The sequence below is a fragment of the Petaurus breviceps genome, unplaced genomic scaffold (genome assembly GCF_028583685.1).
Source record: "Petaurus breviceps papuanus isolate PSGF00001 unplaced genomic scaffold, PetGlider_PUasm1.0 37, whole genome shotgun sequence".
Taxonomy (NCBI): domain Eukaryota; kingdom Metazoa; phylum Chordata; class Mammalia; order Diprotodontia; family Petauridae; genus Petaurus; species Petaurus breviceps.
Window position 1 is genome coordinate 39915435 of NW_027186296.1, and position 13784 is coordinate 39929218.

At 37.7% G+C, this 13784-nt stretch overlaps 1 protein-coding gene across 3 annotated transcripts in view; it reads right to left on the bottom strand.

Moving 5' to 3' along the window:
- Positions 1-13784, bottom strand: part of TRIP4 (thyroid hormone receptor interactor 4) — a 374079-nt gene that overhangs the window by 34083 nt on the left and 326212 nt on the right. The window contains exons 2-5 of one of the 3 annotated variants that reach the window (XM_069098326.1): positions 9908-10029; positions 7066-7235; positions 5644-5780; positions 1254-1466 (exon numbers count right to left, since the gene is read on the bottom strand). In XM_069098326.1, coding sequence (XP_068954427.1) covers positions 1254-1466; positions 5644-5780; positions 7066-7235; positions 9908-10008 — 621 coding nt within the window. In that variant the 5' untranslated portion in view covers positions 10009-10029. Of the gene's footprint in view, positions 1-1253; positions 1467-5643; positions 5781-7065; positions 7236-9240; positions 9784-9907; positions 10035-13784 lie in introns of those variants that run through there. The other 2 variants (XM_069098327.1, XM_069098328.1) reach the window with 2 other exon arrangements.

The following is a 13784-nucleotide window of genomic DNA, read 5'->3' on the forward strand; positions in this document are numbered from 1 at the left end:
ATCCTTTCAACAGCCATATGATGTAAGTACTACAGGGTATCATCCTCACTTTATAAAAAAGGAAACTGAAATTCAGAGTTTAATAGCTTGACCATGGTCACACAGGAAGTTAACTAGCAGAGGCAAGATTGAAACTGAGATGTCTCCTAACTCTAAGTCCAGTTCTCTTTGCTCCCACCAATAAAAAAAAAATCATACTAGATACTTTGCCTTCAAGCATCCTACTTTTAAAAATTTAGATTGATCAAGCCAAATGACAAGTTGTGTTTATTACAAATGCACTATAACTGTAATAAGAAAGGCTGAGAAAGGCTTAATTAAAAAACAGAATTCTATGTTGAGCTTGTAAAAAGCTGCAAGGAATCGGGCAAATCTGCTTTACATTATCCTACTTCCTGAACTAGGAGATCCGTGCGATCTATCAGTAAACAATGCACTTCTCAGCAGCTGCCTCCCCTGCACACAGAGCTCCTGCCAGGAGCCACAGGGTATTTCTCTAGAGAGAGAAGTCCACATGGGAAAAGACTTAGTAACATTTCATAAAGATTTTTATTAGTAGATACTAAACTTTTCCAATGAATGACTGAATATAGGTTCATTCTCCAAGAAATAGGGGAAAACAGGAGGAAAAGAAAACAAAGCTATCTTAATGCATGTCCTCTTCAATGATGCCATATGCCAGAGCTGCCACCCACCAACAGGGATAGCAGATCAATAGGTACTGCCCTTCAGTTCCTTGTTAGAGTCTTCATGAGAAAGCATGTTCCTGAGGTCATTCTCCCAGAAACAGCTGACAAACATTTCAAAGCTCTACTAGTCAACTTCCCAGGGAGGCAGTGGCTATAGTACTCTTAAGACTACACATCATCATGACACCAGTGTGATTGCTGCCTTAGGAAGAAGAATAGTTAATATCTGAGAACTGTGACAAACAATACTCCAACTTCTAATGCTGCAAAGTTCTCCAACTCCAAGAAAAAGAAGGTAATGCAGACTTTGATCTTTGAATAATCTGCTTCTTGAAAAGCTTACAAATGATCAGCATCAGCATTAAGATAAAAAACTAGGGGAACTGGGCCAATCGAGTCCTTGCTATATTCTAAGACATTTTAGAACTGATTGGATAAAAGAGCAAAGAACCACACATAGGAAAGAGAGACAGACAGACAGATACACTGACTGACTCTCTAGGTCAAATTAGCCATAACAATATATATAGCTCAATAAAACCAAAGTTGGAAGGAAATATTTACCAGAGATCCACAGAACAAACAGGGTCCAGAACCCTCTTGTTCACAGACAATCCGCCCACAGATCAGACAGTTGTTGATGAGCTTGTGCTTCTGGGCCAGACAATCACAAGGGTGTCGTCCTGGAAGGAGAACAGCAAGCTTGTCCTGTCCCTCTGTTGTATACAAGTTAACATATTTTGTCTTCTTCTTTGAGGAGTTGGTGCTCTCCTGTGCCTAATTTTCAAACAGTAAAAAACAGCTTAACACCTAACCAAAGGCCACAATAGAAGTCAGGAAAAAAAAAGAAACCTCTGCCCAATGAACTACTCTGAACCCCACCTCCCATTCATTTCTCAGACACTGAAAATCACTTTCCACCAAATTCGAGAAGGAAATAATTATTAAGTAGATAAGAAAGCTCTCTAAAACCAAGGGTTTGGGAAAGGGTTAATTCTTACAGAAATTAGTTAAAAAGTGCCTTTCACTGCCAGTTCTCCCTAGGCTTATTGATAGATGGTAACCTGAGAGTCAAAGTTCTAAACATTACCTTTTCATGCACAGGAGAACTAGATTCTCTTTAACGAGCTAAACAGGTGATCACTGAAAATGAATTCCTTTAAAAGCAGGTGATATTCATGAACATGAGAGACAAGCATACAAATCAAAGTGAATGATGAACTCTGAAACATCTCTTCAAATCTGTTGCATAGAGCTCCATGGAGATCTCACCTATAATTATGATGTTATCCTTTTCATTTCCTTCCCTTTTAAGCCATTAGTTTTGAAATCAAAATCTTTACCTTTAAGAGCCCTTAGCATAAAACCTAAATTACTTCTAACATTTGGGAATGTTATCATATCAAAGAAAACTCTTTGGTGACTATAATGAGATATGACACGTCCCACTTTCCAAAATAGAAAGGCAAGTTTAGGGTTTTTTTCTCCCTATTAAAAAATTAGTTATAAAGATATCCTCCAGAAGACGATTATATTCTTAAGGAGGTAAGACTGAAAATACTGTTTTAAAACAATTTGATGTTTATCCATTTTCACAATACAAGAAGTGATGTTTTTCAAAGGACAACAGTGTACATTAATAAGATCTTTACTTCTCAGGGATCTGCAAATTCCCTCCAAACACCTAAGTTGTGTTTTCTTATCTACAGAGAAATCTGTGTTTTTGCATTCATAAAAAGCCAAACAATTCAAGAAGTATTTATTAAGTAACTACTATGTACTGGCCATTGTGCTACTACTGGGGACACAACAGCAAAAAAAAAAATCTCTGACTGTGAGGAACTTATACTTCGGTTTCCACAAAAGTAAATGCTACTTTGAGTAGGCAAGGACAATTTCCCGTGACCTTCTGAACAGAGGAAGTATTCAATTATTTACTGAATCAATGAATAAAAATGAAGCAAGGTCTGTTTTTACAGCTTCTCTCTATTTCATATTCCTTTATGTATCACAGATCTGATAGAGAACTGAGCAGGCATAAATTCCCAGGTAAATAATATTGTTCTCATAACCATTTCTAAAAGCTATCAAACGATTTATATCCCAACCTGTCCCTGACCAAGAATTCTCACTACTACCTCCAAACAAATTTTAATTATTTCTTTAATTATTCTTGGTCTAATTTCTCTTCATATATTTAACCCAGGTTTTCTTTTTCTTTTTTAATGTGTGAGGCACTATGTCACTGGAATTCTAAAACTAACAAATATATCCATCTCTCATTAGAATACTTTCATGTTTTCAGAAAGATGACAAAGGCATATTTTTATTAAGTAATTTATTATGAACTTTAAACAACAAAATCTATTTAATACTATTTATATTTTTAAAATTAATTTTGAGGTACAAATATCCTTAACAACTTATCATGGGATCATAGATTTGGAACTGGAAGGAACCCCAACAGGCTATTTTGTTGTCCAACCCTCTCATTTGGCAGATGAGGAAACAGAGGCCCAGAAAGATTAAAGTGACTGGCCCAAGATCTCACAGGGGTGTCAGAAGAACTACTTTAACCCAAGTCTTTCTATGTCCCTTATTGTTCTCTTTGTACATATACTGTGTATGTTTTCACTTTTATACAATCATAGTTAATATAAATACACACTGTTTTACTGTTATATATTTCCTATAGTTCTTTCCTATAATACATTTTGGAAGTAGGATTTGAATATATAAAAGCTTTAAGGAATTTTAAATTCTGTCTAGGAGGAATGATTTCTTACATGTTTCCAAAGCCATGTGGTATCCCCAAGGCAAATCACTGTCCATTTTTTTCTTACATCGCTTTTAGACAAATCTGTCTACTAATTACAAAAATACAGCCAAAGACAGAAATGTGGTACATTCCTAAAAACACTACACAAAACCTATATTCACAATCCATATGGTTCAACACATCCCTGATTAAGAATCTTCACTATTACCTCCCAAGAAGTGGTCATCTAGCCTTCACTAGGGAGAGTTTTGTTCCTTTTGTTCCCCAAGCAGTCCAAAGACTGCTTTTGGAGAACTCTATTAGGAAGTTTTTCCTCATATCAAGTAGAAATTTGCCTGTCTGAAACTTTTATGAATTGCTCCTAGTTCTGTCCCCTGGGACTAAGCAGTACAAATCTAACCCTTTTCTGCAGGACAACCCTTTAAATAATGAAGACAGGTATCATGTGACCCATTGTCTTCTCTTCTCCAAGATAAATAAGCCTTATTCTTTTAACCTTAAGGCATAGGAGTAACCCATTATCTCACCATATGAGTCAGTCATCCTCCTCTGGGTACCATCTAGCTAGTCAATGTTCTTCCAAAAATGTGACAGCCAGAAATGAACACTACTCCAATTATGGTGTGAATGGGGCAAAGTAGTGAAGCTCTGTCCGTGCATGTGTACAACATGCCTCAGAACAAGTTCAGACTACATTAGTTTTTTTGATTATCATATCACACTGCTGATTCATACTGAATTATCAATCCATGATTTTTAGATAAACTGTTACCTAGCCATACCTTCCCCACTTTGCTCTTGTGAAGTTGATATTTTTAAAATTCAGTTTTAAGACTTCACATTTTTTCCTATTAAATTTTATCTTATTTCTATTCAGGCCATCAATTCTATATCTTTTCAGATTCCTATTGTGTAAAATACAAATTTAAGATATTATAACTTGATATTTATTAAGTATGCCATCTCTGCTTTTATCCAAATAAATGACAAAAATGTTTAACAGCACATGGCAAGGACAGATGCCTACAATTCTCAACTGAAAACCTCGTGCCAAGGTGACATCAAGCTATTATTTCTTGTGTCATTTAACAAACATTGAATTCATTTATCTGACCATCTAACCCACATTTTCCTATCTTTTTAAGAGGTTTCTCAAGAGCTTTATTGAAATCTAGGTAAACTATATCTATAATATTCTCCTGACAGGCTGGTAACCCTGTCAAAAAAGGGAATGAGGTTAGTTTGAAATGACCAAGTATCAATAGCCATGGTGAAACATAATGATTACTACTACTTTTTCTAGATGTTCACAAGAGATGAAGAGATGCCCCTTCAGTGTGTACTGGTAAATGAATTTATTAGTAAATGGTAAATGAGTGATATCACTCAGCAGGTTAGGGCAAAATAGGAAAGTCAATCAAAAGCTTAGGGTAAAGTGAAAAATATGGATAGGTTGGTATATATGGACCTTAGTTTCCATGGCTCGTTTCTAATTAAATACCCATACCTTAATATCATAGTTGAGTCTAGTGTTCAGTGCTAATTTAGGGAGAAATAATAATAAATCATCATTTTAGAACAGAAAGAGACCTTAAAGATCATCTAGACTAATCCCTCTTACTTTATAAATAAAAAACCTAGGGCCCAAAAAAGTTAAATGATTTTCTCAAGGTCATACAGCTAGCAACCTCAGAAGGGTAATTAATAACTAAATATTTATTGAACATGCTCTCATAAATATTAATACTATTTCTTGAAAGCATTTTAATTTCCTTTCCTTAGAAGTCTCTCATCTATATAATGATCTGGTCTCAAACCTCTGATTTTGTGTCTCTATGTGATCCCCATTTTGATAAACAAGCATTTATTAAGTGCTTACAATGTGTCAAGCCCTATGCTGGGTGCTCGATAGTCTAGACGATTAGAGAGCTAATAATCTAGCAATTACCTTTAATCGGTACAGTCAAGTAGCTTTTCCATATATGGAAGGTTCTATAATGATTGGTAATTTTCTGTCTTCCTACACTCCTCCCATTAATGTTTATGGATATTTTTCATTGAAAAAGTAACACTTTAGAACAGAGCTTCTTTTTTCTATCTCATATTCTACTAGGCATTGCCTCTACTTCTCTATACTGCAGAGCTCAGTATGGACTTCCTTCAATGTACACTCACCTTGGCTAAATCAAGTGGTGTTTTGACTTCCTCTATAGTTGATTCAGGTTCAACAAATGCAGGAACCTCCTGCTTGTTTCTCCCCTTGCGCCTACCCTTCTTCAACTGGTCCCCAAGTCTCTGGCCATCTGAAATCTCTAAAGTACCATACAGACAAAAGCAAAAATTATTCAGCAACTTTTTATGGACAGTGAAGAAGGGAGGCAATAGGGAATAGTAGAAAGAGCACTGAATTTGGGAACACTAGAATTGAAGACTTGGGACCTACATTCAAATTCCCGCACTTCCCCTTGCTATTCACATGACTTTGGGCAAGAGGGGGTTGAAATAGATGGCCTCAAAGGTCCCTTCCTGCTCTAAATCTATTATCCTATGATCCTATAAGAGAAAATAATAACTCATCTATTTGGGTAAGGAACAAAAACAAATAAATACACTTTCTTTTTCACTTGTTTCATGACCCTCAAGCCAGAACTAAACTTAAATAATCTTTTCAAGATGTGTATTTGTTGGGACAGGTAGGTGGTACAGTGGATAGAGCACTGGCTCTGGAGTTAGGAGAACTTGAGTTCAAATTTGACCTCAGACACTTACTAGCTGTATAACCCTGGGCAAGTCACTTAACTCTAATTGTCTTCTCTGTCCCCTCCCCCCCAAAAAGATGTATACTTGTTAAGCAATACCAATTTATAAAATGCTAAAAGGATTATTTCTAGTTACAAGTTTATAATTAAGAAGTTTAGTTAAGAATATAATATATACTATATAATAACAGCGTATCATTCACATATATGTTTGCTTCTACATGCTATTCATTATCTCAAAGGATTAATCATTTGATCTCCATCCACATAAGCACACAGATGAACATGTCAGTTTCATCTCATATAAGTGTATTTCATATGTAATGTAAGGGTAGCCATTTAAAAAATGTTCTTCAAAAAGGGATTAAGGGTTGTTTTTTTACATAATTTAAATGTGTCATTTTTCAAAGAAAATAGGTTTGTCTAAACATCAAGGGTGGAATTAGACCAAAACATACAATTTTGATGCTATTCTTTGGACAATGAAATGGATCTTTTAAAGGCTTGACTGATGGAAACACAGAGGTGAAGAGAACATTTGGTCCACGCTTGGGAAACCTGCTTCTTAATTATATAGTTTAATCTCAGTTTCCCTGCTTCAGATGACGGCAGAGACAGCATACTTAATAAATATCAAGTTACAATATCTTAAATCTGTAGTTTACAAAATAGAAATCCAAAAAGATATAGAATTGATGACCTGAATAGAAATAAGATAAATTTTAATAGAAAAAAAATGTGAAATCTTGTAACTGAGTTTAAAAAGTATCAACTTCACAAGAGTAAATTGGGGAAGGTATGGCTAGATAACAGTTTCTCTTAAAAAAGTATAGCTTACCATCTCTTTTTCTGTATATCTGCAGAGGATCAGAAACTGAATCTTGATAATTCTTTTGCCACTTGGTTATAAGATCTTCTATGAACTGCCCTTTTTTGCCTTCATTTCCCTGGAGAAGATCAGTAACATATTCTCGTATCTCTTCAGCATCCTCAATTGACATAACATACCTCAGAAATCAAAAAGAACAGTTGATGAAACAAGGTTTTGGTTTGCAATATATTAAATATCAGATTAATCTTTATTTTAATCTATATGTATACCAATTTTCTTTCTCTCTGGAATCAGTTAAGAAAAAAAGGCTGGTAGAGCTATGCTTTGTTATATTAAAGAAAATTTCCTATAATTAGAGATCTGGGGTCAGGTCTTTTCCTTGAGACCAAAAAAAATTATACCATCCCTGAATTTATAGTTTTCATATTTCACGTGAAAGACATAAGCATATGCTGTATTGGATGAGTTGCTCACTCCATACTCTTTTAAATTCTCAATCAAGGGTAACATTTTATTAGGCACAAGAAGGATTTCATTATTATCATTTACATGTAGCTAACATTTATAGAATTCTGTATAATTTACAAAGTGCTTTCAAGTACATGATCTCATTTGGTCCTCACAACAATCCTGTAAAGTAGTTAATATCAATGAATCTCTGATCTCATAAATCTGTATACTCCCCCAATACCAGATTTTAAAATAAAACTTACTTTATCCTGTGTTACTCTTATATGTATTCTCCAGTAAACTCTCCAGAGGTCTACCAATATGTTTCTTTTAAGTATCTCAACATTGTGTGAACACTAGTAGAATACACAGACCATTCATCTTGTTCTCAGTTCGTGATTTATCCAGCCTTCTTTTTAAAAACAAAGTTGTTTGTTAAGAGCTCTCAAGTTGCTTTTTGCACAAAATTTATCAGTGGTAATGCTTGGCATACATCTCTTTATTGTCAGATGCATGACCTGCAATTTTTATCTTTTGCAGATTGAGGTTAAGTAGTCTGTGAATCATATAGCATCAATAAAAGTAAAATGATGTCAAAAATATGGATTTTTGTTTAAGGAGAAGCTTGAGTCCACTGAAAGCACTGTGGAATTTCCTGAAAGCATTCCAGCTTACTTTCTTCCTCCCATCCCATTCTGGGCCCAGCTAGTTCACTGTCTATTTGCAATATCTGTCCATGACATATATCCTTATAAACTATTTCAATGGATCATGTATCCAATTGCACATCAGAGTCTGGAAATTAGGCATTCTTCACCTACTCATGTTTTCCTCAGTGATTTTTTTAGGCCAAATTCTTTTAAATAATCAAATTTAGGAAGTTTTGCAACATAATGATGTCTAATTCAACTGATATCATATCATCTCCAAATGAAGACACCTGGAAGATACTCCCACCTCTTTCACTGGGGTCCTGTGCTATATTTCCTCTACTACATCAGCAAACACTTTTGTTGAGCCTAAAATTCCTTGTTTTATGCCTTATTCAATATTAATAAACAGAAAAATTAACAAAAGAATCTCTGTTGTCATGTCTATCAAGGAATCTTGTATAATTTTAACATGTATATGAAGTACTGCTAACATTATTATCTCCATTTTACAAATAAAAAAATTGAGGTTCACAGAAATTAAATAACTTGTTCAAGGTCACAAAGCTAATGAGTGGCAGATCCTCTAACTTCAAGTATGGAGTACTTCACTATACCCCTATTTTATTCACTCAGCAGATATGTACATATACTCTTTAAAAATTAAAATTGAAGTTAGCAGAATTGAAGGAAGCAGAAGGAAAATTATTTTGAAAGAAGATTACACAGTGATCTTAATAACATAGAACACCGAAATGGGATGGCAGTGAAACAGTAAGCAGTATAGCGGATTCTCAGAAGTCTGATCTGCCACTTTATAAAGTAAGACACCACTCCCTTGATACCACAATGGGATGGCAGTGAAAGAGTGGAAGGTAGACTGGACTCTTGGAACTCTGATCTGCCACTTTCTAGCAGTGTGTGAGACCTTGAGCAAATCATTTCACCTCAGTTAACCTCAGCTATAAAATGGTGATAATAATATTTGCACTCAGAGGATTGTTGTGAAGATCCCATAATGGACATAAAACACTTTGTAACTGTAAAATGACACACACATTCGAGCTACTATTTTACATACCCCTCAAGACAGTTGTCTGCCCGTTTCCTAGTATCTCCTCCAGTACTTAAAAACCAATCTCTTATCTATTAGTCTTTCTTGCTATCTTTGCTAACTTTCTTTTCTTGCACTTCTAGTCTGTTCTTGATTTCTCCGCTGGGAAGACAGGGAGCAGCTACAACCTTAAAGTCGTCTCCTTCCATCAACTTTAAATCGTTTCCACAATCTTTCAAATCACTTAATCAGGTTTCAAACGTGAAGTCTATTTCTCTTTACTCCTTCCCCAACAACACACGCACCCTCACAAATAAGGGGAAACTCTTAAGTGAAGAAATAAGGGACTTCCGGAAGGGCCACTTGCTCTGTCCCCGCCCTCCTGGGTCTTAAGGGACTGGAGATACAAGTATGCCGGACACTCTGTATCAGGACGAGCTGTCAGTAATGGCCAAGGAGCCGGGGGATGCGGGAGCCTGCGCCCGACCCGCCCAGATTATGAGCTGGGGGCGGAGGGGGGAGGGGAAGTGAAAGGGCCCGAGTGTCACTCGAGATACCGAGGGCCCTGCCCCGCTCCAGTCACCCCGTGTCTCCCCATTTCCCACTCTCTCCCCCTCCGAGACACGTTCCCTTCTTCCCTCTCCGCCCAACGCCCGGGGTCTCCTCCCCTCCTGCGCTCAGGACCCGCTCTCACTGCACGACATCTTCGTTGACATCCAGCCGGAAGGTGTCCCGCAGCTGACGAATGCACCAGTCCACCAGCTGGGCCCCAGACGCCGAGACGGCCGCCGCCATCTTGCCCGCCTCACCACCAGTGCAGTACCCCGCTCGCGACGCGTCCGTTGCCTGCTCTTCAGTGTCCTCCGGCAACACGGACGCTACCCATTAAAGTTCCGCAGGCCACAACGGTTCCGCCGGATGGATCAAGCCGGCTCTAGGAAGTCCAGGCGTCCTTGCTCATCCCAGCACGTTGTCCTGCCATCCCTCCCAGCTGGGGGCCCAAGAAAAGGAGGGGGAGGGGTGAAGCAACATAGGTCAGGCCAAAAGGCCAGACGTCATTGGGGAACCTGTGAATCTCATGCCTTGTCCCATGCCAGGGCCTCTGTTCGAATGCATAGGCTACGTGGTCCAGAAATAAGTCTGGGACTTGTGTTCTTGCCGCCAGTCTTTAGCTAGGCCCGACCGTGGCACTTGGGACAAGCCTTCTCAGATACCTCTCGGAAATAAGGGCTCGGGGCAGCTTCCAGCTCTAACATTCTACATTTATGCTTTTCTCTCTCTGGAAACACATGGGGAGGGGGAAAAGCCAAAGCAACAAGCGCTTTTTAATAAAACAGCTCAGCCCTAGAGAAACTTTGTGCACTAGGATACTACATCATGAAACCTTTCCAGTGATTTCTTCCCTCCTCCCCCCCCCCCCCCGATAAAGCAGCACGTGTTATTTCTGTAAGCTCCTAGAAAGAAGGGGCTTTTAACATTGTATTTGTATGCTCAACGCATAGCAGTGCGTGGCACCTTGTGGACACTTAATCCCCTCTTTTATTTTTTTTAAATCTTCTATTGATCTGTGATGCCATCCTCACGTAAGGAAATTCTGTCAATTCATACCAGCAAGCATTAAGTACCTACTGTGTGCCAAGCTAAAATGTGTGAATACAAAGATAAAAATGAAAGCACTTCCGCCTTCCAGGAGCTTACTTTGTTGGGCCAGATGAAATGTATTTACATAAAGTCTTATGCAAAATAAACATAAGACTGAGTGTTTGAGTGAGGCTCAAACGAGATAATGGGCCCCCCCACCCATATAAGTGCGGGTTACTATTATTAGTCTAAGGTGAGTCTGGTGATGACTTCATGCCCTCAGCTTTCTACAGCTCAGCTTCCTGCTGAGCTCAAGCAGTGCATAAAGAGTGACAGAGGTGGGGCAGCTGGGCTTCGAAGTGAATAGAACACCAGCCGTGGAGTCAAGAAAACCTGAGTTCAAATGCGCCCTTAGACATGTGACACCGGCTGTGTGACCTTGGGCAAGTCACTTAACTTCAATTGCCTTGTCTTACCCCCCTCCAAAAAAAAAAAAAATAGAGGGGCATCCTGATAAATGTTTAATAACGGTAGTGCACATAAATGCCTTTATATTGGATCCACATTATGAATGCTTTTTTTAAGTCTAGACAACCAACAAAACACTAAATGGAACCCTGATTTATATCAGCTGCCAGTTACTGAGATGTGATGCTCATTCTGCAAATTTAGCAAACTTCTCCAAAGCCAATTAGAACTGGCACCAGCACACTTCTGAATATAAGGTAATTGTCAGGAGGGAAGAAATTAGCAGCTGGGAAAATTAGTAAAGGCTTTCTGTACAAGGTGCTACTTGAGCTGAACTTTCAAGAAAACGAAAGATTTTAAGGTGTAATACATGTAGCAGCTACTCAAGGTTGTTGTGAGGATCAAATACTGTATGTGTGAAACTTTAAAAAAAAAATCTATATGTAAGTTACCTTTCTGATTACTACTACTAGTTATTCTTCCAAATTATTCATTTTTAAATGCTTTTGTCAGAAATGGGGTGACTCCATTATAGGAATAAATCTCTAATATTACATCTTTTTTTTCTTTTTGGAGGGGGAAGGCAGGGCAATTGGAGTTAAGTGACTTGCCCAAGGTCACATGGCTAGTAAGTGTTAAGTGTCTAAGGCCATATTTGAACTCAGGTCCTCCTGACTCTAGGGCTGGTGCACTGCACCACCTAGCCACCCCTCTAATATTACGTCTTGTATGCTGGGGAATTTAGGCCACACTCCCCTTTAACTGATTCCCTTCAATTCAAGAAAGACTAATTGGGATTTACTTTCAAAGGAAGTTCCAGTATACAATCTTGAGATTTGAGGTCTAAGTGGGAAGAGACCCCAGAGGCCTTTTAGTCCAACACTTTCATTTTAGTTGTAGGGAGTTTAAATGACTTGCCCAGGGGCAAGATATACAACAAACATTTGTTAAGTGTCTAAGTAGTTGGGGGGGGGGGAGAGTTATAAAATAAGATAAGGTCATTGGCTTTTTCTTCGTGGAGTTTACTATCTGATATAGAATTTAACATACGAAAATAATTAAAAGTAGGTCCCCATTGATACATAAATGCAACTTTCTTTTAATATTGTAACCAGGAGTGGGGAACCCAAGGCTTTGGGGAGGACCCTCCAGGTCCTCGAGTGTAACCCTTTGACTGAACCCCTGTCATAGACCTATATTTTTTCTTCCAAATACAGCCCTTCATCATCCCTGATTTCAACTAGTTTCATTCCTCCTAATTTTAATAAATTCGAGAGAGTTATGAAACATATGATACATGAAAAGTGGATATGCAAGTTCAATGTAATTCAATACAACAACCATTTATTGATTGTAACCCATGGCTCAAAATGGAACCCTCTCTACCCTTGCTAAAAGCTAGGCAAATGGTGTCTTCGGTGTTCTTTTCATCTAATAACCATGCTAAACAGGTAAATCTGGTATAGCTTGTTCTTTTAGTGATGGCATATAGAAAAGTTTCCTTTTCTGTATTTTCTACATATTCATTAACTATACCTTTAATAATAATTCTATAATTTTTCCAGGAATCCAAATCAATCTCTCTGACTTACAGTTACCTTGTAACGAATTTACACATTGTTCAGAGGGAACTGAGGTTATTAGACTTCTCAGGAGACAAACCTGGGCTACCAATTACAGTATATTTAAATTATAGGTTTCTTTTTGTCCCTTCATCTTTTCTCCCATTTTTCTTCCTTCAAAATAGGTATGTCATCTTTCATCATTATTGTTTAAAAAAGATAGACATTTACCCCCGGCCTCCAGCCCATTTACTCCACTCCCCTTCCTTTCCCCCAGGATCACGTTATTTAAAAGATATTTGGGTAATTCTTCCTAGATATACCTGCCCTTTAACATTTCTGTTAGACTTATGAATAGGGGTAAAGACATGTAGATATGCCAGAGACCCTCCTAATTGAATCATCACCCCAAACTTAGTACTCTCTTGTAAGCCCTCTTTGAGGGCTGTGATTTTCAGGTAACTAAGAAGTCTCAGGGGACTACAATGATTGAAGGCATGAATGATAAAATGAAATTCACAAAAAAATGAAATAAAATTCATTAATATGCAATTATGCATTTGCCAGAGGCTTGGAAATGGGAGAACAAAGAAATACCTTAAGCTCTAGGTCTTCAGTAAGAACCTCAAATGTATAATTTTAGACTCTCCAGAGTTAGTAAATTTCCTTTGGATCCCAGGGATAGCCTTCCTAATTTTGTATCACAAAGAGTTATTAATTCCTTGATGGTGTTTAGTAGCCTAACTCTTACTAGCCTAAGCACAATCTATTTAAGGCCTTCAGGATACACATATAGTATTGTCCTAGATGAGCTTAACTATGATTAACTATTTAACTAAGATAGCCCTGCAGTTAGGAAGAGAGGATTCATTCCTACTTTAAGACTTTCAACTTGCCAGAGCTTATGCTCTGTGACTATTACCTAGAGAATCCAGGGTCACTTTCACATTGAAGTGAGAT